General features: G+C 37.9%; 1 protein-coding gene across 44 annotated transcripts in view; it reads right to left on the reverse strand.

Annotated features, from left to right (window-relative positions):
• Positions 1–23,406, reverse strand: part of CDKAL1 (CDKAL1 threonylcarbamoyladenosine tRNA methylthiotransferase) — a 918,695-nt gene that overhangs the window by 772,362 nt on the left and 122,927 nt on the right. For all 44 annotated transcript variants that reach the window (XR_014061588.1, XR_014061589.1, XR_014061593.1 and 41 more), the window contains one exon: positions 23,074–23,158. Coding sequence is in view for 33 of the 44 variants with exons in the window: in XM_081518030.1 (XP_081374156.1) it covers positions 23,074–23,158 (85 nt within the window). In the remaining 11 variants the exon portion in view is untranslated. The remainder of the gene's footprint in view (positions 1–23,073; positions 23,159–23,406) is intronic.

Raw genomic sequence — 23,406 nt, forward strand, 5'->3', positions numbered from 1 at the left:
TGAGGGATGTGGCCTGCAGTGTCGTCATCGCTGGAAAGGATCTGTACTGTCCACTCCAGCCTCGCCAAGCCTCCAAGCACCCGGCCTGGCTCTGCAGTGAATGAGAAAGGAAGGAGGCCTAGAATCCAGAGAAGTGCTTTCCTGCTCCTACAGCCCTGCAATTTCCCACCAGCGCCCTCTACTGACTGCAGCAGCTAACAAGAGAACTATTATTACCGGGTCCAGTTCCAGTTCCACAAAGCCAGACGGAGAAGGCTGGACCGGGGGCTGAGAGACGGTCAACTGAGAGCTGGCACACTGTCTCGCCTATCAAATAAAGACAGGACTCTTCCTTATTCATTTTTGGGTCCTTGGCCCCTAATACAATGCCTGGTGTAAAGTAGGAATTTAAGACATGGAAAGAAAACAGAATTTAGACCCAGGCAAATACTTGGTTCAAGCCTGTCCACTCAAAGGCCGGGGACAATGCACAGCTTAGCAGCAGGAAAGCACTGATTTCCCCGATTCAGCAAGCACAGGACTGTGGCTGGCTAGAAACATTCTGACTCCAGGTCACACTTAGGAGTGACTGTAACAACTTCCTATGTTCTTTAGAGGGATTCATCTACAAAAGAGAGGCCATCCTGCAGAAGAACTGTAAATGCATTCAGGACAACACTGAACAATTGAGGCAAAGCAGGCCAACAGGAAAGAGGCTTAATCTAAAGATCCCCACCTAAAGTGATGCAACAAACAAAACCGAAACCATGGATCCTTCCCAACCTGTTTCTCATTTTTCATAAAATGCTGATTGTTCATCTCGGGTATTAAAAACTTTAGTATCACTGATATCCAAAACTGTTACTTTTCCATCTTAAAATCACATTCTGATGTCAAAAAACTTAGATGATAAAACAAAATACCTCTTTACAAGCTAGCAAGTAAGAAATACAGGTTTAAGTTTTGCCCTATTATCAAGAGCCTCACCTCGCTGAACAGAACCATCATTAAGTTGTCTTTTTCAAGGTTTAAGGCTCAAGATTTGATCCAAAAGTGCCCTGTCCACCCAGATTTCTATATAAAGCTACACGTATACGTGCTCGGTTGCTCTGTCATGTCCAACTCTTTGTAACCCCAGGGACAACAGTCCACCAGGCTCCTTTGTCTGTGGGATTTTCCAGGCAAGAATACTGAAGTGGGCAGCCATTTCCTCCTCCAGGGGATCTTCCCCACCCAAGGATCAAACCTGAGTCTTCTGCATCTCCTGCTTAGCAGGTGGAACTAACATGGAGCCACTTGGAAGCCCCATATAAAGCTATATGCAGAAAGTAAAGATTTTCTTTCAGTCAGAATAAAGAAAATCGCAGATGTAGACAGTGACAGACAACATTCAGTCGTAATAAAATCTTGCTTACTGAGAGAACAATGTGAAGCAAGTGACAACTTGTCTAGTCTTAACCATCTTATAAAAAAAAAATGACTAGTCCTAGAATAGTAGTGCTTTGAGCAATAAAGATAAAAAAACCAAACATTGCTAACAGCACTGTCAGGAAATTCACTCTCAGTTTTCCTTAATTTGGCACATAGTATAACAAAACTAACTTCAAATATAATGTCATATCTTTAAAAACTACTAACATATGGTAGTCTACAATCATTACAAATCGTTTTTCTTCAAATAGCAACATAATAGATAATGTCCTTGTATCCTAAGATGTTCTTCCAATAAATTTCAGAAGGAACATTCATTCATCTTTCAGAAACTATACAATTATGCCAGAACCTCCCTCTAAAACCATTCAACACAAAACAGACCTAGACTCAAAGCTCTCTGCTAAAGCGGCTTATCTATAGCTGAGGACAGGGTCCATGCTCCAGTTCCCAGCACACTGTCCAATGTGTAAGACATAAGGGATGACAATATTTGCTGGAGAAATAGCTAAAACGGTCTCTCCACGTAGAAGTCTAATACACAAGGTGGCCCAGGTTGTGGATAACAATGTCACTCATTTTATCTCATAGTCACTATTAATAATTAAAAAATAATTCAATTTATTCTATTCACTGCTAATTGTCATAACGAACCCTTTGTCAGCTGGTTTCAAGCAGAACAAAATACTATCCACATATAATTTCCATTCCTAATAATAATCTAGGTCTTGCCTGAGGAGGGCTGGAAATAGAATGGCAGAAATAGGAATGGCAATGGCAATTTAACACACAGGGGTTTTTTTAAGTGTTTTTCTGCTATGTTTGAAATGTTCTTCTCTTACTATGAATAAATATTCTAGAATTCATTTGAGATCTAGATTAAAAGTTATTCTTTCAAAAGCTTTCCCAACTAGTTCACCCCAAAATGATCCCACCTAACTATAAAGAACCATTCTAAAACTAATAAAAATGCAATAGGGAATAATTAAGAAATGCAGTAAATCAATCAGCACCAAAAAAATGTGATAAAGAAGCTAAAAAAAAAAGCAAGTTGAAGAGAAAGTGGTGGAATTAGAGAACAGGAAATGAGAATAACATTCATAAAACTGGATTCCGAAAGAAGATTTATAAATTTAAAAAAAAAAAAAGGAAAAAAAGGAATAGAGCCAATATTTAAAATTAGAACCCACGAAAACTTTCCAGAAATAAACAAAGATCTGAATCTACATATTGAAATTATTCCAATACCTAGGAGAGTTAACCTGGAAGAATCGCCTGGATAAACCTCAGTAAACTCTTAGGCTTTAAAATAGATACTCAAGGCCCACAGGCAAAAAAAAAAAAAAAAAACAATGAACAAAGGCGAGCAAATCTGACATCAGAGTTTCTAAAACACAATGCATGGCAACAGTAGAGCAGCTTTTTGTTTTTGTTTTTATAGAAATTCAATGAAAGAAAGTATGAATAATGGATTTTATATCCAATCAAGCTGTCCTTCAAATATCAATGCTATATAAAAAGTCTTAAAACATATAGGAATTCATAATCCTTTCTTGAAGAATCTACTATAAAATAAGCTTATTAATGCAACCAATCAATGACTAGGGAAATTTCAGAGAAACAGAGTGGTAAGTCCATTCATATAAATAACTGTAAATCTGAGACTAAAATAAAAGTGAGAATATTAATCTTTGAAAGCTGAAGATTAACATAAAACATTGTAAGTTGTAACAAAGTACCAATGGTGCAAAAAAAAAATCTGAAGAAAAGGGAGAGGAAGTGAGAAAGTAAACTAAGTTCACTGGTTGGCAAAATGTCAGAATTTAAACTCTAACACTGAATAGATGGTTAATGATTAAATAGGTAAAAGAGGAATACAATCATTTAAACAGTACAAAGACAAACATAACCACTAAAATAAAAATACAAACGTTCCTAATTACCATTTAGTTAATCTAAGGAAAAAAGTATATCTCATAGAGAAACATAACAAATATAAAATAATATACATAGAGAGAGAGAATCACAAAATATCACCACGGAGATGAGACACAAATATATCAGTCATATCACCAAATACAAAGGAGCTTGGCTTTCTTTATTAAAAGAAAAAGATTTTAAATTTGGCTCACAAAGTTAAGATCCAACTCTATTCTATACACAAGAGACAAAGTAAAGTGAAGTAGTTCAGAATGGCTAAATTAAAGGGATAGACAAAGGTATAAAAAGAGTACAAGAGCAAAGTAGAATTCAAGCCACAAGGGTTATATATGAAAAGAACACTTTAATTCTATAGCCACAACTGACAACAGAATTATAAGACTTAGAAATATTCATGGATCAAATCGTGCTGGAACCACATTTATAAAATAAAGAAGTTGAGTCTGAAAGGATTTTAACTCAATGGAACTTGAGGATATGAAATGAAGTTATCTCACAAATGTGCCATCAGAAAAAAGAACCTTAAAAACAAAGAGGTTTTTTTTTTTTTTTGGAGAGTATTTTGGTAACTAATATCTATGTATGCACTTACTTTTCAACCTAGCCATGTCTACTCAAGAAATTAATCCTGAAGATACACTTTCAATAATACAAAAATATATATGCAAAAGTTTAGTCACTGCAGCACAAAATATTAGAAACAATCTAAGTGCACATATATGAAAGTAGCTGAAAATACAGCCACTCGAAGTACTATTCAGTCATAAGAAAGGATGAGCTCTATCAACTAAAGCAGAGTTTCCAGCCTCTATTACCAGAAAAGGGTAAAGAATAAAGGAATATCTAGAATATGCTATCATTTAAGTAAAAAATAGAGGGAGACTTCTAAAACTTACACGGATTCCGCATACAGAATTCTGTATATTTATTCTGTGGAATAAAGACCCACAGAGTAAATAACCATGAGTCAAAACTGATATAAATAAATGATTAAATAGATGGGGGAGAAAACAGTTACCCTCATAGTAAAAGTCCAATTAATAAATGTAAAAGACATGATAGAAATAGAAAAATCAAGACTTGATGTGCGCTTATATGTACAAAAAGAAGAAGAAATCAGAAGCTAATGGAGACAGGTGGGATAAGGATGGAAAGAAGAGAAGAATGGGGATGATACACAGCGTAAGTTGCCAGTGATACTTCTGAGTAAACCGCTCAGTACAATTCTGACTTTGAGAACCATGCTAACATTTCACATACTCAAAAAGAAAACGAAAATTAAACCAGATAGGAAGTAGGCAGAATTCACAATGAAATGCTAGAAGTAACAAATTGACGCAAGTAAATTACAAATTAATAAGATAACCACACTGAACAGGGAGGGTGGCAAAGGAAAGAACTAACCATAGTCACTTTCGAAAGCAGGAAGTCTAACTACATGATGTAAGGTTAAAGACATAAAGGACTTAAACCTTATATTCTAGTTAGTAAGATGTCTTTTTCATACAATGGGTAATTCTGAAACTATATGTTTAACAGGATTGAACAAATAACATAAATATATTGCTAAAATAAGAGCTGTATTTCTCACTCAGATAGAATGCAGTTACACAGAAGAAAGAAGGCTAGAAATAAATCCTATTCAGTTGAAATAGAATTGAAGGGTATATAGCATGACCTTATACTTTTTAACACACATACAGATACTGGATATAGAAAAAGCAGAAGAACCAGAGATCAAACTGCCAACATCCACGGGACCATCGAAAAAGCAAGAGAGTTTCAGAAAAACATCTATTTCTGCTTTATTGACTATGCCAGAGCCATTGACTGTGTGGATCACAAAAAATTGTGGAAAATTCTTAGAGATGGGAATACCAGACCACCTGACCTGCCTCTTGAGAAATCTGTATGCAGGTCAGGAAGCAACAGTTAGAACTGAACATGGAACAACAGATTGGTTACAAAATCAGGAAAGGAGTATATCAAGGCTGTATATTGTCACCCTGCTTATCTAACTTACATGCAGAGTACATCATGAGAAACACTGGGCTGGATGAAGCACAAGTTGGAATCAAGATTGCTGGGAGAAATATTAATAACCTCAGATATGTAGATGACATCACCCTTACAGCAGAAAGCGAAGAAGAACTAAAGAGCCTCTTGATGAAAGTGAAAGAGGAGAGTGAAAAAGTTAGCTTAAAACTCAACAGTCAGAAAACTAAGATCGTGGCATCTGGTCTCATCACTTCAAGGCAAATAGATGGGAAAACAGTGGAAACAGTGTCAGACTTTATTTTGGGGGGCTCCAAAATCACTTCAGATGGTGACTGCAGCCATGAAATTAAAAGACGTTTACTCCTTGGAAGGAAAGTTATGATCAACCTAGACAGCATATTAAAAAGCAGAGACATTACTTTGCCAACAAAGGTCCATCTAGTAAAAGCTATGGTTTCTCCAGTGGTCATGTATGGATATGAGAGTTGAACTATAAAGAAAGCTGAGCACAGAAGAATTGATGCTTTTGAACTGCGGTGTTGAAGAAGACTCTTAAGAGTCCCTTGGACTGCAAGGAGATCCAACCAGTCTATCCTAAAGGAGATCAGTGTTGAGTGTTCATTGGAAGGACTGATGCTGAAGCTGAAACTCCAATACTTTGGCCACCTAATGCGAAGAACTGACTCACTGGAAAAGATCCCTTTGCTGGGAAACATTGAAAGCAGGAGGATAAGGGGATGACAGACGATGAGATGGCATCACCGACTCAATGGACATGAGTTTGAGTAAACTCCAGGAGTTGGTGATGGACAGAGAGGCCTGGTGTGCTGCAGTCCATGGACTCTCAAAGAGCTGGACACAACTGAGCGACTGAACTGAACTGACATACACACAGATATAAATACGTGTGTACAAATATACATTTCCTAGCCCTGTCCACAATTAACAGTGCCTAATTACAATGATATCCCAGTAACAAGGAGCGTACCTATTTCTCAGAGATTTCTTTATACCCTTCACCAATGAAAGAAACCAGAGCTCCTTGGAGAAATGGCTCAAATCAAGACCAAAGCAAGGAAAGCACAAGAGAAGCCTAGACTCTCATGGTACTGGGAAGTAGCCAACTTAGAGGAGTGTCCATTGGCCAAATCCAGAACACTTTGGGCAGCAAAATAATGATAGCAAGGAATTATGTCTAAGATTAAAATAAATAACCTTGACTCTGTGTGTGTGCTCAATCATGTCCAACTCTTTGTGACCCATGGACTGTAGCCCACCAGGCTCCTCTGTCCATGAGATTTTTCCAGGCAAGAATACTGGACTAGGTTGCCATTTCCTCCTCCAGGGGTTCTTCTTGATCCAGGGATTGAACCTGCATCTCCTGTGTCTCCTGCATTGCAGGTGGATTCTTTACCGCTTGAGCCATCGATAAGACAGATGGAAAGGGGAAAGAGTCAGCTGTTTCTTACAGCAAGATTCCAATTAATTAACACAGAATGCATGATGGCAACAGAAAATCATCACTTGAAAAATAACACAGTATTAATTGTTATATGCAAAAATAATCATTGAAGGCAAAAATTAATGGTGAAAACATGAGAAACAGGATACATGCATAATACCAAAGTATCACAAAATACTCAGTCATTCCAAAGGTGAAAATAGTAACTATAGTGCAGCAAGCTGAAAGCCACCACCTTAAGCAGATAAATTTAACACCCAGTTACTATATATCAAAGTTAACAACAACAACAAAAAGATTTAACAATACCCTGAATCTTCTTAGTATGACACACTGAGAAGGACACATACCTATCACTTTCTGTATTCTTGATAAAATGCATAACATCTGAATCCAATCATGAGGAAATATTAGAAAAGCTCACGTTAGGCAATATTCCACAACAAAGGTCACCGGTACTCTTCAAAAGTGTCAATGTCATAAAAGACAAAGAGAGACTGAGGAACTGTCCTAGATCGGAAGAGACTGTGACATGACAACTAAATGCAATGTAGGATCCTAAACTGAATCCTGAACAAGAAAAACACAAAATTTTGAATGAAGTCTGTACAACAGTTCATGGTATTGTATCAATATTAATATCTGGGTTTGATCACTGCATTATGGTAATGTAAGATATTTAAACATTACAGGAAGCTGAGTGAAAGGTCCATAGAAGTCTCTACACCACTGTGCAACTTTTCAGTATGACATTGTTTCAAGATGCAAATACAAAAGTTTAATATTCTATAAAATTCCAATCAGAGCATGTTTATAAACAATATTTATAACAGCCAGTTATTAGGGAAAAACCTAAATGTCCATCAATAGATGAGTAAATAATATTTCATGTATATAAAATAGAATATTTATGAATCCATCGACTTCACTTTCACTTTTCCCTTTCAATCACTGGAGAAGGAAATGGCAACCCACTCCAGTATTCTTGCCTGGAAAATCCCAGGGACGGCAGAGCCTGGTGGGCTGCCGTCTATGAGGTCGCACAGAGTCGGACACGACTGAAGCCAACTTAGCAGTAGCAGTAGCAGTAAATAAACGAAGCACAAAGAAGTATTCTAAGAATCTCTGCAGGGACACAAAGACGCTGTTGGAAAATGTTCAAGTCACAATCTGAAATCAGAACTGGATATTCAACTTTCTTCTAATAATATCCAATGGCACCTACAGAAATCCAACAAGTATTATAGGACTCTTCGCTTTGGTTAGCTTTTCACTGGTTGTATCTAATTGTCCATTTTCAAATTAAACGCAAAACACTAAACTTCCATCTAAGAACAAGAAGCATTGTTCTCAGATAAAACTTTTTAGAGTTATATAAAAATACTGTTTTCAACATGCAGAAAACTAAGATCATGACATCTGGTCCCATCACTTCATGGGAAATAAATGGGGAAACAGTGGAAACAGTGTCAGACTTTATTTTTTGGAGCTCCAAAATCACCACTGATGGTGACTGCAGCCATGAAATTAAAAGACGCTTACTCCTTGGAACGAAGGTTATGACCAACCTAGACAGAATATTAAAAAGCAGAGACATTACTTTGCCCACAAAGGTCCGTCTAGTCAAGGCTATGGTTTTTCCAGTAGTCATGTATGGATGTGAAAGTTTGACGGTGAAGAAAGCTGAGCACCGAAGAATTGATGCTTTTGAACTGTGGTGTTGGAGAAGACTCTTGAGAGTCTCTTGGACTGCAAGGAGATCCAACCAGTCCATCCTAAAGGAGATCAGTCCTGGGTGTTCATTGGAAGGACTGATGTTGAAGCTGAAACTCCAATACTTTGGCCACCTCATGCGAAGAGTTGACTCATTGGAAAAGACCCTGATGCTGGGAAGGATTGGGGGAAGGAGGAGAAGGGGACGACAGAGGATGAGATGGTTGGATGGCATCACTGACTCGATGGGCATGGGTTTGGGTAAACTCCGGGAGATGGTGATGGATAGGGAGGCCTGGCGTGCTGCAATTCATGGGGTCGCAAAGAGTCGGACACGACTGAGCGACTGAACTGAACTGAACTGTTTTCTAGCAGTTAATTACATAATGGATTTAAGTCTCAACCTGTCTTCCAATTGTTTAAGACCTTCTGTGATAAATTTTAAACTCTGCTTTTATTTTCTGTCTAAACTGTTCTAAAACTTTTCTAAACCAGGTTTACTTGTTATCACAAAACGAAGTATCAGAAAACAATGAGATACATACTTTCCTTATAAATTCCATTTCAAATATGGTCATTGCAGTTCTTAAAAGAAGTATTTGAAAATTCCCATTTTGCTATTGTTATTATTTCTGAAATAGCACAGGGTAACCAAAAAGAAGAAAAGTTTTCAAACATCAACTATGTTGTTTCTTAAACATTCTGAATAAAGTAAACAGGAGGGAGAAGGGCCATTGGTTCACAAATGTGCTAAGAATGTCACCCAATATTCTAGATGTGATAATTGAGGAAGATAAATAAAACACATATCTTGCCTCAAAGATTACAATCTGTAGCAGAGGTATCAAGACACAGTAAGTATTCTCCCTTTCTTCACTACTAACAGAACCCCAATTCTGCTGGAAGCAAAAACAAGACTGAAGTGTAAAAGTAAAAGTGTTAGCCGCACAGTCATGTCCGACCCTTGGCGACCTCATGGACTGTAGCCTGCCAGGCCTCTCTGTCCATGGAATTCTCCAGGCAAGAACTAGTCTAAATCAAATGAAAATACACTGCATTTCCTAGCCTCCCTTACAAATAGAGGTGGTCATGTGATACGGCTCCAGCCAAGAAATGCAAACACAAGGTATTGTGTGAGACTTCCTATGAAGCTCCTTTAAAAAAGGGACAAACTCAGCTGGCATTGTCCCTTTTCGTAGTTCCTTCTCTTTATAAAGTACATACAACGCCTGAAGAGTAGCAACCATTTTACATCATAATGGAAAGATCAACAGAGCTTTAGAGACTCAGACCTCAACATCCTTCAGTTGGTAAACCAAAGCCAGCAACTTCCTAACTATGAACTTTATATTATATGAAGAAAAATAAACCCCCAAACTTACTTAAGCTTCTATTTTTAGGGTCTTCTATGACATGCACCTGAACTTAATTTCTAAGTAATGCAATCTAATAGGAAAGAGATACAGAAAAAGTTCTATGAAAAGCTACAAAGGAAGACATTTGTTCTGACAGAGGCAGGGAGTGGAGTAGGTCAGGAGAAAAAGAAGAAGAAAAAAAAAAAACAGCCAACATACCAAGAAAGCAGAGGTTGGTTTCATGGGTTGGTTCATTCATTTGTTCAACTCTTATTGTCAACCACTGTATGAGGTGCTGGGATACAGATAAAAGACATAGTGGCTGTCCTTAAGGAACTTCAAAATAGGTTACAGACAAAGATATGATTAAAATTCAAGGTTATTTATAGGGGGCAACCACACACAGCTGTGTCCGATTGTGTCTACAAAGATGGATATCTTTTCCTAATACCCTCAATGGTACCATCCACTCAAGGTCCGTGCTCAAAGGTGCGCCTTAAGGACTGCCCTCAGCCCTTGGACTATGAAAACAGTAATAGAGAAGCTAAACATAGGGTACTTTGCATAGAATGTGCATCCACAGATAAGACCACTCACTAAAGGCAAAAATTGTACTTTACCTGACGATTTTATTTATCCTTCACTGCACCCCATCCAGTTTTCCATGACCCACGACGACCAAGTCTTAATGTAGTCTAAAATTCAAAGTATTTTAATATGATCCAAAGGACACCTAAACCTAATTTAACCACAAGGGACAGAAATAGTTAACGTTTAATATTTTAGTATCTTGTCCTATGGGTTTAAAGGTCATACTTTTTTTTCATTTATTATCAGCTAATAAACAACACTACTGAGTGACCAAAACTTCAGAAAGATTATGTTTTTTCACACTTAGAGCATACAAGAAGGGGAAGAAAAAAAACACAAGCATCTTTTTTTCTCTCCTGTTGCATAAACACACACACACATCAAGAATAAGTAGAATGTCTTTCAAACCAAAACAATAGGAAATCACTCTTGGCTGAAAGCACAGGCTTAGATCATGTTGATTTCATCTTTAATCCTGCTGAAGCAAGTTTCTGCATGCTTTCTCGGCCTCCACCTACAGAGATGTTAGGACAACAGCCAACACATATATTTAATTACGTAAGTATTCAGTGCTATCAGCCAGCTGTTGCCAGTACATAATACACTGACCTCTTTCACTTACTCTCCTGTTTAAAACGGCAAATACAAAGCAACTGTTGATGTAACAGTAATCATGAAATATGCAAAATACTATTCTCCAAAAACATTTTAGGTAGCTATGAAACTCAGCTTTGCATTTTAAAATGATTTACTACATCTAAACTGCTTTTTCTGTTCCTGATTTGCAAATTAAGTAACTAATCTTTCAACTGTAAATTTAACTATTCCCTTTCTGTTTGTTTGAAGTTAACCAGGACTTCAATCCTAAAATATACTTTGTCTTTTACTCCCCATCAAATTTCTCACTGGGATTTGTCATGTATCAATCCCCCACACTTCCATTCATCTCCATGCTTTTCCATGGATAGGAGACATGCAACTAAAGCCTGTAACAGGAAATGGGTCAAAATCTGCCCTGAATTATTTAAGTCTCACTCTTCACTTAGCAATCAACAGAGAGCTCTTCATTTATGTTTCCAGAAAGCATGTTCCTCCAATACCATGATTAACCCCAGACTAGCTGACAGGGGAAAAAAACAATACAAAGTCCTAGCAACAACAGAAAGTAGACTAAACAGACCCATGACTTAAGACTTGAATAATATGAATTCACATATGGTAGACAGTAAGAAGACCTAACACATAAACAGCAACTTATCCAGAGAAATTTGGCCTGCATCAAATCAGCTTTCAATTCGATGAAAAACTCAGTGCCAAATACTTACCAGGCACTGTTCTAGAAACTAAAGATCCCTCAGTAAACAAGACAACATCACTGTCCGCATAGATCTTACTGTTCCACTCCTCTCACAAAGATCCTGTATCAAGTCAACCTCCCCAAAACATCTACTTCTACCCCCACAACAGTCATGTTGATTTTTTTTTCCTCGCACTTTGGGGTTTTTAATGTTTTGTTCATTCATTGAAACTGGACAACTTGACACTCAAATATATAAGTAATAATATACTTAACATAAAATAATACATTAGCAATGACTTGTTGATGCCCTGACAGCAGAATGATGCCAAGCACTCTTCTCCCAAAAGGAAGAATCAATCAATTTAACCTAATTGTACAAATACATGTTGAGTACAACTATGTGTCTAAAACAAGGTCAAATACTACCTGCTTTTTATCTACCCTTTCCTACCCTCTGACTTGAGATGAGATGCTTCAATTAATCCAATGGCCAAGATTCTGAAGCAGGCCTAGCTCGCTTCGTGTGGCAGGAAGAACAGGGTCCTGCCACTCGTAGCTGAGCTTCTGCTAACATGACCAAGCGAAACTCCAAGAAGGGAGAATTCTCACTCCTTTCACTACCTCCCTCTGGGAAGAACTGTGGACTCACTATGACAAGCACATTTCTCATCTCATTTAGGACAACAAGGGGCAGGTTTCTTCCTAGTTTATAAACAAAACATAAAAAGCAAAATGCCATGATTCCTTAAAAAGAGAGCCCTTTCATACAGTCTTGCAACTTAGAAGATTCTTTCCCCTTTTAGCAAATAAAAGCCTGTGTCTACAAGGGAGTCACAGCGGTCTTGGGAGTCTCTGAACAGCTGACAAGCAAGTCTTACTCTATTGATGGTATCTGTTTCCCAAGAAAAAGAAAATCATTATACGGTGGAGTCAGAGGGTCAAAGCCTTCATAAAAAAGGATTTTCCTGAGGTCAATAACCTGACTTAGAGACCACAATCTAGTAGAGAGCCAAATATGTAAACAAATAATAAAATGTAATATGCAACAGTAGATGTTTGTCTGGGATGAAGAGGCAGCACAGAGCAGAAGGTGATTACCTCTGTGGACCCTGGAGGTGAAGGGCGGTGGCAGCAGGAAGATAACCTTACACTGAATTACCTCTGATAGGAGCTCCACAAGATGACTAGGTTGCCAAGTAGGATTGTGTGGGGTGCATGAGAGAAAGAGAGAAGAGAAAGTATTCACATGCATGCATTTGTGGGGGAAGAAGAGCACACTCCAAGGAAGAGGAAAAACATATGCAAACATATTATGTGTCTGGGAAACCATACAATTTTGGCAGGAAGTAAAATTCTATGGAGGAGTAGAGAGAAAAGAGGCAATGGAGGCAGGCAAGGAACAGATTATTTTAAAATACCTTGTTAAACTAAGAAATTCTGTCTTTATTCTGTAGCTGAGAAGGAACTGTTACAGAGTGTGAAGGACAGGGAAGCATGAACTGGAACAGAAAAGAAGCTGAGAACAGGCTCAACTTCTGCTGTAATATTAAGAGCAAGAAACACGGAGGACCGTAACTAAGACATTAGCAACAGGGATGGAGAGAAAAGATTAAATTTAAAAAGTATGTGTCCAGTTCATGGCAATTTGATGAAACATGAGAACATACTGGTTCACTGCAAATTCCAAGAAGCAATAAACACTAATAGATAGCACTGGGCAAAAGCAAAGAGAAGAAAGAAGTTGAAGGGAGGAAGAAAAGGCTATTTAAGAAGGAGAATCAATTCTAAAGGATAGGGAAAATCAGGAAGGGAAAGAGGGAGTCAAAGAAAACTCCCAGACTCTCTGATCGGTGACTTGTAATCCAACAAGACAGGTAATAGGAACGCTGGCTGGAGAAAAGGTGAGGCAGATAATGGAGAGGTTCTGACACAAAGATTTAAAGTGTCAACGGGGCATCTAAATGAAGAAGTCCAGAAGGAGTTGGATGTACAAGCTTGGTTCCTGGAAGAGGAGACCAGGGTCAGGAACAGAAATTTGGGAGTAATCAGCACACAGATAGTATCTCAACAGTAGAAGTAGATGAGAAACGGTAGGAGGAAATGTAAGCTCATGTTAAAAATAACACTGCTTTGAGAAAAACAGTCACATTAGACAAAACTTGAGCAACAATACATATTAGGTCAAACACTACAATATTTTGAACTAACACTCCATACTGAGGGAAACCTTTAAGGTGGGAAAGGAGAGCTGGAACCATGAGACTGTGACTGGTACAAGCAAACAATGATTCACTTTCTGCTGCTAACACTTGAAGCAATAACATAAAACTGATACTGAACTAAAGCCACTTCATACAATCAGAAAAGCCAAAGTTAAAATATCTCAGTTTAAAGAAAGAATCCATAGCCTACAGCATTAAAAAAAAAAAGTAAATTTAACAAAACAAACTGTGTTATCTAACCTGTTTCTTGTGAAAGGCCTAACTAAAAGCTAGTATTTTTATCTCCTAATGCCAATTTTTTTAATTAAAAAAAGATTGCCTGATTACTAACAAATCTAGTTAAAAATAGAACCAGTTGAGGTTTTTTTCTTTCTTTAAACTGTGTAAGTACTAACTGAAAACGAAAGCATTTCTCTGTTCTTAATAAGTCAGCTTGTTTGAAGGCAATTTATTTTACAAATTCAAGTTGAAATAATGTTCTGATGTGCCCCCCAGCTTCAACTTATGATGAGTAAGTTCACTAAATCCACATAAAGCCAAAAATCTTTTCGTAATAGGAATGAAGTTCCAATAATTTGTTTGATCAACAGCATGCTGTTTCTAAAAAGAGCTCTCCTTTAAACTGAAGATATCATAAAAAGCAGGTTACCCTCTGTCTCAACACACACTTTCATCTTGGTCCATTTCTCCTTATATTTCCATGGTTCCTTCCAGTAATTTCACTTAGATATCTAAACCATCCCTTTAACATTACCATTTATTTCTTCAGGCAAAGGTGGTTCAAAGAACTCGTGACTTGTCTATCTACTATCAGTATGGCTAAACCACAGTGCCCATTTGGGTTAATAATGCACAAGGTCAAACAGAGGTTGACAGTCCATGATCAAAGCAAGCTGGCTATTCTTTCTGTCATTTATATAGAACACACAAGACGTGTTTATTTTCACCAGCCTCTGAATGACCTCCTTTAGGTGGCATGGAAAAGATCCCACATTTCTATAAAGCACGAACCAAAGGAGTTTTCTTATTTGATACTCTCATTAAGAGGAAATTCTATTTTTTTTTTTAAACTTTTGATCTTTTTCGTTTACTCAAGAGCCCCTCAAGTTAAAGGCCATATTGTCTAAATCAAATTGGTATATTGGATAAAAACAAGGACAGGGCAACTGGCAAGGGCTCAAGAGGAAAGAGTATGCATGCAACAGCCTGCCATCACAAAATGTGGGGCTCATTAGCGATTTTTTCAAAATTAGTAAAGGCAATAACAGCATTTAAGATTTCAGAGTTCAAAAGGCAGCCAAAAAAAATCATTCTTAACTCCTTTTTTACTACTTAAAACTCCTACTCTTTTATCAATCTGAGTATCAATAATATAAACACTGCAAAACCTTAGTGATTAGATCAACTAGTAAGTACTGAGCGGTAGAGCCTACAGATGAACAGACATGCATTTTCATCCCAACTATGTTATTTTGACTAGGTTAAAAAATGATTTAAGGTTACAATGATTTATTATCAGCACCAGCATATAAAATGAAAATTTCCAAATAATTTTAAGCCAATATGCTCTGCAACAAAGGTTAAATAATACTCCCAATATTTTTTATACTGTGATGCTACAAACCTACTACTTTTGACCACCACCACCAAGAGAAAAGAAAAAGCCCATGGCTGCCTTGTCACATATTTACACTTCTGAGATCTTAATCAAGACTGCATTAATCACATAAAAGATAGTAAATCTCTCAGAGTTTTCTTTCTTTTCTCCTGTTAAAACAAGAGGGTCTACTGCTGTGTAGTTCAAGAGAGAGAAAATGATTTGATAACAAACAACTCTTAAATATCAAGATTACATTGGGAGAGAAACAAAAGCAGATGATCAGAAATGATGACAACCACCTACACATAAGTGGCAAAGTAAAGCAATCATCATTTGTAGGGCGTTCAGACTAGAGAAATATAGCTCCCAACCCATTCAATAAAGGGTGAGTTTGAGCATAACGGATTAGGTGCACCTGAACAAGGAGAAATGCCGACACCCTACCAGGCACTGTGCTGTGCTGAGTCGCTCAGTAGTGACCGAATCTTTGCAATCCCATGGACTGTAGCCCACCAGGCTCCTCTCTCCTTGGGCATCTCCAGGCAAGAGTACTGGAGTGGGTAGCCATTCCCTCCCCCAGAGGATCTTCCCTCAGTTCAGTTCAGTCGCTCACTCATGTCCAACTCTTTGCGACCCCATGAATTGCAGCACACCAGGCCTCCCTGTCATCACCAACTCCCGGAGTTTACCCAAACCCATGTCCATCGAGTCAGTGATGACATCCAACCATCTCATCCTCTGTCGTCCCCTTCCTCTCCTGACCCCAATCCTTCCCAGCATTAGGGTCTTTTCCAACAAGTCAACTCTTCGCATGAGATGGCCAAAGCACTGGAGTTTCAGCTTCAACATCAGTCCTTCCAATGAACACCCAGGACTGATCTCCTTTAGGATGGATTGGATCTCCTTGCATTCCAAGGGACTCTCAAGAGTCTTCTCCAACACCACAGTTCAAAAGCATTCATTCTGCGGCACTCAGCTTTCTTCACCGTCCAACTCTCACATCTATACATGACCACTGGAAAAACCATAGGCTTGACTAGACGGACCTTTGTGGGCAAAGTAATGTCTTTGCTTTTAAATATGCTATCTAGGTTGGTCATAACCTTCCTTCCAAGTAGTAAACGTCTTTTAATTTCATGGCTGCAATCACCATCAGCAGTGATTTTGGAGCCCAAAAAAAATAAAGTCTGACACTGTTTCCCCATCTATTTCCCATGAAGTGAGGGGACCAGATGCCATGATCTTAGTTTTCTGAACGTTGAGCATTAAGCCAACTTTTTCACTCTCCTCTTTCACTTTCATCAAGAGGCTCTTTAGTTCTTCTTCACTTTCTGCCATAAGGGTGGTGTCACCTGCATATCTGAGGTTATTGATATTTCTCCCAGCAATCTTAATTCCAGCTTGTGTTTCTTCCAGCCCAGCGTTTCTCATGATGTACTCTGCATATAAGTTAAATAAGCAGGGTGACAATATACAGCCTTGACGTACTCCTTTTCCTATTTGGAACCAGTCTGTTGTTCCATGTCCAGTTCTAACTGTTGCTTCCTGACCTGCATACAGGTTTCTCAAGAGACAGGTCAGATGGTCTGGTATTCCCATCTCTTTCAGAATTTTCCACAGTTTATTGTGATCCACACAGTCAAAGGCTTTGGCATAGTCAATAAAGCAGAAATAGATGTTTTTCTGGAACTCTCTTGCTTTTTCGATGATCCAGCAGATATTGGCAATTTGATCTCTGGTTCCTCTGCCTTTTCTAAAACCAGCTTGAACATCTGGAAGTTCACGGTTCACTGGAGAATTCATTGGAGAATTTTGAGCATTATTTTACTAATGTGTGAGATGAATGCAATTGTGTGGTAGTTTGAGCATTCTTTGGCATTGCCTTTCTTTTGGATTGGGATGAAAACTGACCTTTTCCAGTCCTGTGGCCACTGCTGAGTTTTCCAGATTTGCTGGCATATCGAGTGCAGCACTTTCACAGCATCATCTTTCAGGATTTGAAATCGCTCAACTGGAATTCCATCACCTCCACTAGCTTTGTTTGTAGTGATGCTTCCTAAGGCCCACTTGACTTCACATTCCAGGATGTCTGGCTCTAGGTGAGTGAGCACACCATCGTGATTATCTGGGTCATGAAGATCTTTTTTGTACAGTTTTCTGTGTATTCTTGCCACCTCTTCTTAATATCTTCTGCTTCTGTTAGGTCCATACCATTTCTGTCCTTTATTGAGCCCATCTTTGCATGAAATGTTCCCTTGGTATCTCTAATTTTCTTGAAGAGATCTCTAGTCTTTCACAACCTGTTGTTTTCCTCTATTTCTTTGCACTGATCGCTGAGGAAGGCTTTCTTATCTCTCCTTGCTATTCTTTGGAACTCTGCATTCAGATGGGAATATCTTTCCTTTTCTCCTTTGCTTTTCGCTTCTCTTCCCTTCCCAGCTATCTGTAAGGCCTCCTCAGACAGCCATTTTGCTTTTTTGCATTTCTTTTCCATGGGGATGGTCTTGATCCCTGTCTTCTGTACAATGTCACGGACCTCTGTCCATAGTTCATCAGGCACTCTGTCTATCAGATCTAGTCCCTTAAATCTATTTGTCACTTCTACTGTATAATCATAAGGGATTTGATCTAGGTCATACCTGAATAGTCTAGTGGTGTTCCCTACTTTCTTCAATTTAAGTCTGAATTTGGCAATAAGCAGTTCATGATCTGAGCCACAGTCTGCTCCTGGTCTTGTTTTTGCTGACTGTATAGAGCTTCTCCATCTTTGGCTGCAAAGAATATAATCAATCTGATTTCGGTGTTGACCATCTGGTGATGTCCACGTGTAGAGTCTTCTCTTGTGTTGTTGGAAGAGGGTGTTTGCTATGACCAGTGCATTCTCTTGGCAAAACTCGATTAGCCTTTGCCCTGCTTCATTCTGTACTCCAGGGCCAAATTTGCCTGTTACGCCAGGTGTTTCCTGACTTCCTATTTTTGCATTCCCGTCCCCTATAATGAAAAGGACATCTTTTTTGGGTGTTAGTTCTAAAAGGTCTTGTAGGTCTTCAACTTCAGCTTCTTTGGCGTTACTGGTCGGGGCATAGACTTGGATTACTGTGATATTGAATGGTTTGCCTTGGAAACAAACAGATCACTCTGTCGTTTTTGAGATTGCATCCAAGTACTGCATTTCGGACTCTTTTGTTGACCATGATGGCTACTCCATTTCTTCTAAGGGATTCCTGCCCACAGTAGTAGATATAATGGTCATCTGAGTTAAATTCACACATTCCAGTCCATCTTAGTTCACTGATTCCTAGAATGTCGACATTCACTCTTGCCATTTCTTGTTTGACCACTTCCAATTTGCCTTGATTCATGGACCTAACATTCCAGCTTCCTATGCAATATTGCTCTTTACAGCATCGGACTTTGCTTCTATCATCCATCATATCCACAGCTGGCTATTGTTTTTGCTTTGGCTCCATCCCATCATTCTTTCTGGAGTTATTTCTCCACTGATCTCCAGTAGCATATTGGGCACCTACTGACCTGGGGAGTTCATCTTTCAATGTCCTATCTTTTTGCCTTTTCATACTGTTCATGGGGTTCTCAAGGCAAGAATACTGAAGTGGTTTGCCATGTCCTTCTCCAGTGGACCACATTCTGTCAGACCTCTCCACCATGACCCATCCGTCTTGGGTGGCCCCACACGGCATGGCTTAGTTTCATTGAGATAGACAAGGCTGTGGTCCGTGTGATCAGATTAGCTAGATCTTCCCTACTCAGGGATAAAACTCAGGTCTCCCACACTGCAGGTGGATTCTTTACTGTCTGAGCCACCAGGGAAGCCCCAATAGGGTTCTCCTTGCATTTATTTAAATGTTGCCTCACTATCATGAGAAGAAAAAAATGCATCTAGTCAGCAGGCTGAAGGGAAAGAATGGAGCTAGAGGTACAGAGAAGACAAACATGTCACATGACTGAAGATATAATAAAGTTTATGAACTATTCATTTTTGTTTTGTTTTGTTAGGAGACAGTGATGAAGGAGGGGAAAACATTTAAATAAAGCGAAATGCTTGACAAGAGTAGGTAATCTTTCACTGAAAGTCTTTACATATATAAATGTCACTTGAATTGGATGTTTTCTCAATGTTAATTGTTATTGTGCCTTCTACAGGATTATATTTATTCTGGAAACAAATCCAACATTAGCTTAGGTGTTACGTTAACAAGAGCTAGTTGTGATTATCAAAAGCCTTCAAAACCATTAAAAAAAATACTTAATCACCTATAATACTGTTTTTAAATTTTCTCTCAATCAAGCAGAACAGTGCATTAAAGGAACCTGCACTCGCTACCACTAGCTTTGTAGTATTAAAATGACAAACACATCTTAAGTGATTTCCTCACTTAATCAAACACTGTATCATTATCTTGAACCACTTTCACAGCAGTTTATATAAGAAAACCCACTGACACAGTTATATTTGAGTTTTTAAGCAAACTTGTATAGACAGTCTAGAAGTGTATTCATTAATTACATTATAACATTGATAATCACAGAAACTAAGCTCTCTGGGTTCTGAGTTTAGAGGCTACCAGCAGCACTAAAATATCTTTGTATCTTACGCCTTTTCCGCGGGGAAAAAAGTAGATACAGTGGAACATGACAGACTTCTCACAAAACAAAAAGCATTCTTTGAAAATAAGCAGCACCTAGTAAATTTCATGCTCTGCTCTTGTTTTAACTCTCCCTCCTTCTGGTGCTAACCACAGCCCTAACTCCCCAGTTCCTTCCCACATCACCACCTCTCTCCTAAGCCTCCCACCATCATTCAGGTAGCAAGTCTCTGCTCCTTCCATAGTTACTGAGTTGACAACACCATCACATTCAAAGGTCACTTCCATGGAAATACAAAATCTGTATCTCAAGTGTTGTCTGATATCTGCCCCAAATCTACAACTGCTTACCTGACATCTTTACCTGGAAAGCATAGCATTCAATTTAACAATGCACAAACTGTAGTGAGACTGCCTATGTTAACATCCCACCTCCACCATTTATGACCTCAAGGGCTTTAGAGAACTTCATCTGCAAAACAGATGCTGCTTCCTCTGTGAAACAGAAATAAAAGTGAAAACTAGAATCCACTGGAAGACTGCAAGAATTAAATGAGATAATATCCAATTGATGTAAAGCATCTTGAACATTGCCTGTCATACAGAAGACACTTGATAAAGATTAAATATTATCCATTACTTTATTATAATATTTAGCTGTAACTTCAAATACAGCATTTTCAAAAGTAAAAGATGTCTTCTTCCAAATTGAAGAACAAAAAGGCACTAGCACTATCAAATGTTTAGGCCTAATATAAATCTATACTAATTATGATCATGAATAAGCACCAAAACAAATAGATCCATGAAACTGAACACTGTGCCGAGGGACAGACTCAAGCATCTATGGACACTGAGCCTATGACAAAGCAGATAATAAATAAATAAAAGGAGAAGGGGTAGGTTTTTTTAAAAAAAATAATAAATGATACTGGAAAAGTTTGTCTTTATGCAAAAAATAAATAAAATGAGACCTCCTTCCTGGTACCACACCAAGAGAAAAAAAAATCAATTCCAGATGAATTATAAGCATGAATATGAGAATTAAAAACCACAAAATTTTTAGAAGAAAATACACAGATTATCTTAACTTTGGAGTAAGGAAAGACATTTTAAGACTACGAGCACAGATCCAAAGGCAAAGATTGAAAATTGTAAGCCAGTATTTCTCTTCAGCCTGAGATACCATTAAAGAAAGTGAAAGCCACAGCTGATAGCTGCAACAAATGTAATATGTAAGGGTTAGTACACAGAATGCATTGAATGTATTCTCACAAATAAAAAGACATGTATCAGAAAAAATACTTTAAAAGCATTTCACAAAAAAAAATTCAAATGGCAAACATACAAAAAGATGCCCAACAGCACTAGTAATCACAGAAATGCAAATTTAGACCACATTGAGACACTATCTCCACCACCAGATGGGCAGAAATTTACAACCCTGACCATATCGAGTATTGGCAAGAATGGAAAACAACCACACACATCCATAACTGGTGGGAATGAGGTTTGGTACATCCGTCAAGGAAAAAGTTCAGCATCACCTAAAAGTTTGAATATGCACACACCTGTGACCCAATAATTCAACTCCTAGGTACATATCCTAAAATAACTTTTGCACAGCTGCACTGGAAAACGTTCAAAATATTCAGAGCACCAATGCTCATAAAAGCAAAACATGGGGAAAATTCAAAACTCTTTCAATAATAAAATGAATAAATTATGATAAATTCATTCAGTAAGATACTACAAATGACCAGAGTTATTTTACATCCACCAAATAAATGGATAAATCTATAAATCTTTTGGATAAATCTAAAAGCAAAATGGTAGACAAAAGAAGCAAATCTCAGAACACAAACAGTTTAAGTCCAATAAATAAAGTTTAAAACAGGGCAAAACTAATTAAACACATTGTTTACAGATGTATTTAGCAGATGATAAATAAAAGGAAGGGAATGACTCACACAAGTCAGGATAAAGATTACATCTTGAGGATATGACTGAAAGAGGGACACGGGGCAGTTACCTAAGGTCTTGGTAACGCCTTATTGCTTATGCTGGGTGGGGGGGTGTATAAGTATTATGTTTGTTACCCTTACTTAAACTGTACATGTTTCATAAACTCATTTATGTATGACACATTTCACAATAAAACCAATGTGCTGGGGATTGAATTTGAGAGTGAAGTCAGGAAATGAAAAATCTTAACAAATTTCTCAGGAAAGGCAAGAAGAAAAACAGGATCATAGCTAAAAGGGGTGCATGGGGCTGAGTAGACCTGAGTGTGTTTAAAGGTCAATGAAAAGGCACCAATGGGGTTGGAGAGGTTGAAAATAGAGGTGAATGAGGATATAAATTTATAGAATGAAGGTTCTAAGAAGGTGGAATAAGATTCAGAGATGTGAAAAAAGACCACTTCTTTCACTGCAAGTTGAAGAACAATTCAATAACCATGGATTACATGCCCACTCCCCCAGTAAACTGCAATTTCCTTGATGGCTAGGCATTATTAGCACCTAGAACAGCACTAACAGGCAGGGAAGAGAGAAGAGGTAAGGACTGCTTTGGGTAGTTTCAAAAAGTAGAGACTGGATTCCCTGAGAAAACTATGCTATTAATACTTAACAGATACTCAAAACACCTATTAGCCACCTTTATAAATACTCAAACATCTATTAGAAAAGTCTACATTCAAGTTTTGCTCTTTGTCAGATAAAGTCAAAACAGTATAATTATAAAAGTCCAACTCATACTTTTATTGATAATATCGTAGTATTTGTAATGTTAGGAATCTTTTAAAAGCTATTTTCCTGAAATTCTTACAACACTTAGAAAAGATAAGGAAAAAAAAAATCAGCTTTCACTTACTTAATTGAGTTTCTAAAGTGGTCTTCAGCCGGATTTTTTACAGTACAACTGTTCAGGAGCCATAAGTCTGCATCTGATGCATTTTCTATTAAAAACAGAAATATGAAACAGGAAAGTAAGTATCACATTTAATCAGCCAAAAACATTCAAGTGCTTACTCAGATGGCACTGGGACTGCGGGGGGTGGGGGGAAAAGCTAGTGGATGAGTCAAGTCAATGGGCCATTACAATACAATATGTAACTGCTTCAATATGGAAACACTGGTGAGAAATAAATATTAAAAATATATAACCTGTGCTCTTATCTTCTCATTTAAAATATAAAGAGGATAA

The sequence above is a fragment of the Giraffa tippelskirchi genome, chromosome 8 (assembly GCF_054371585.1).
Source record: "Giraffa tippelskirchi isolate mGirTip1 chromosome 8, T2T-mGirTip1v1.2.pri, whole genome shotgun sequence".
NCBI lineage: Eukaryota > Metazoa > Chordata > Mammalia > Artiodactyla > Giraffidae > Giraffa > Giraffa tippelskirchi.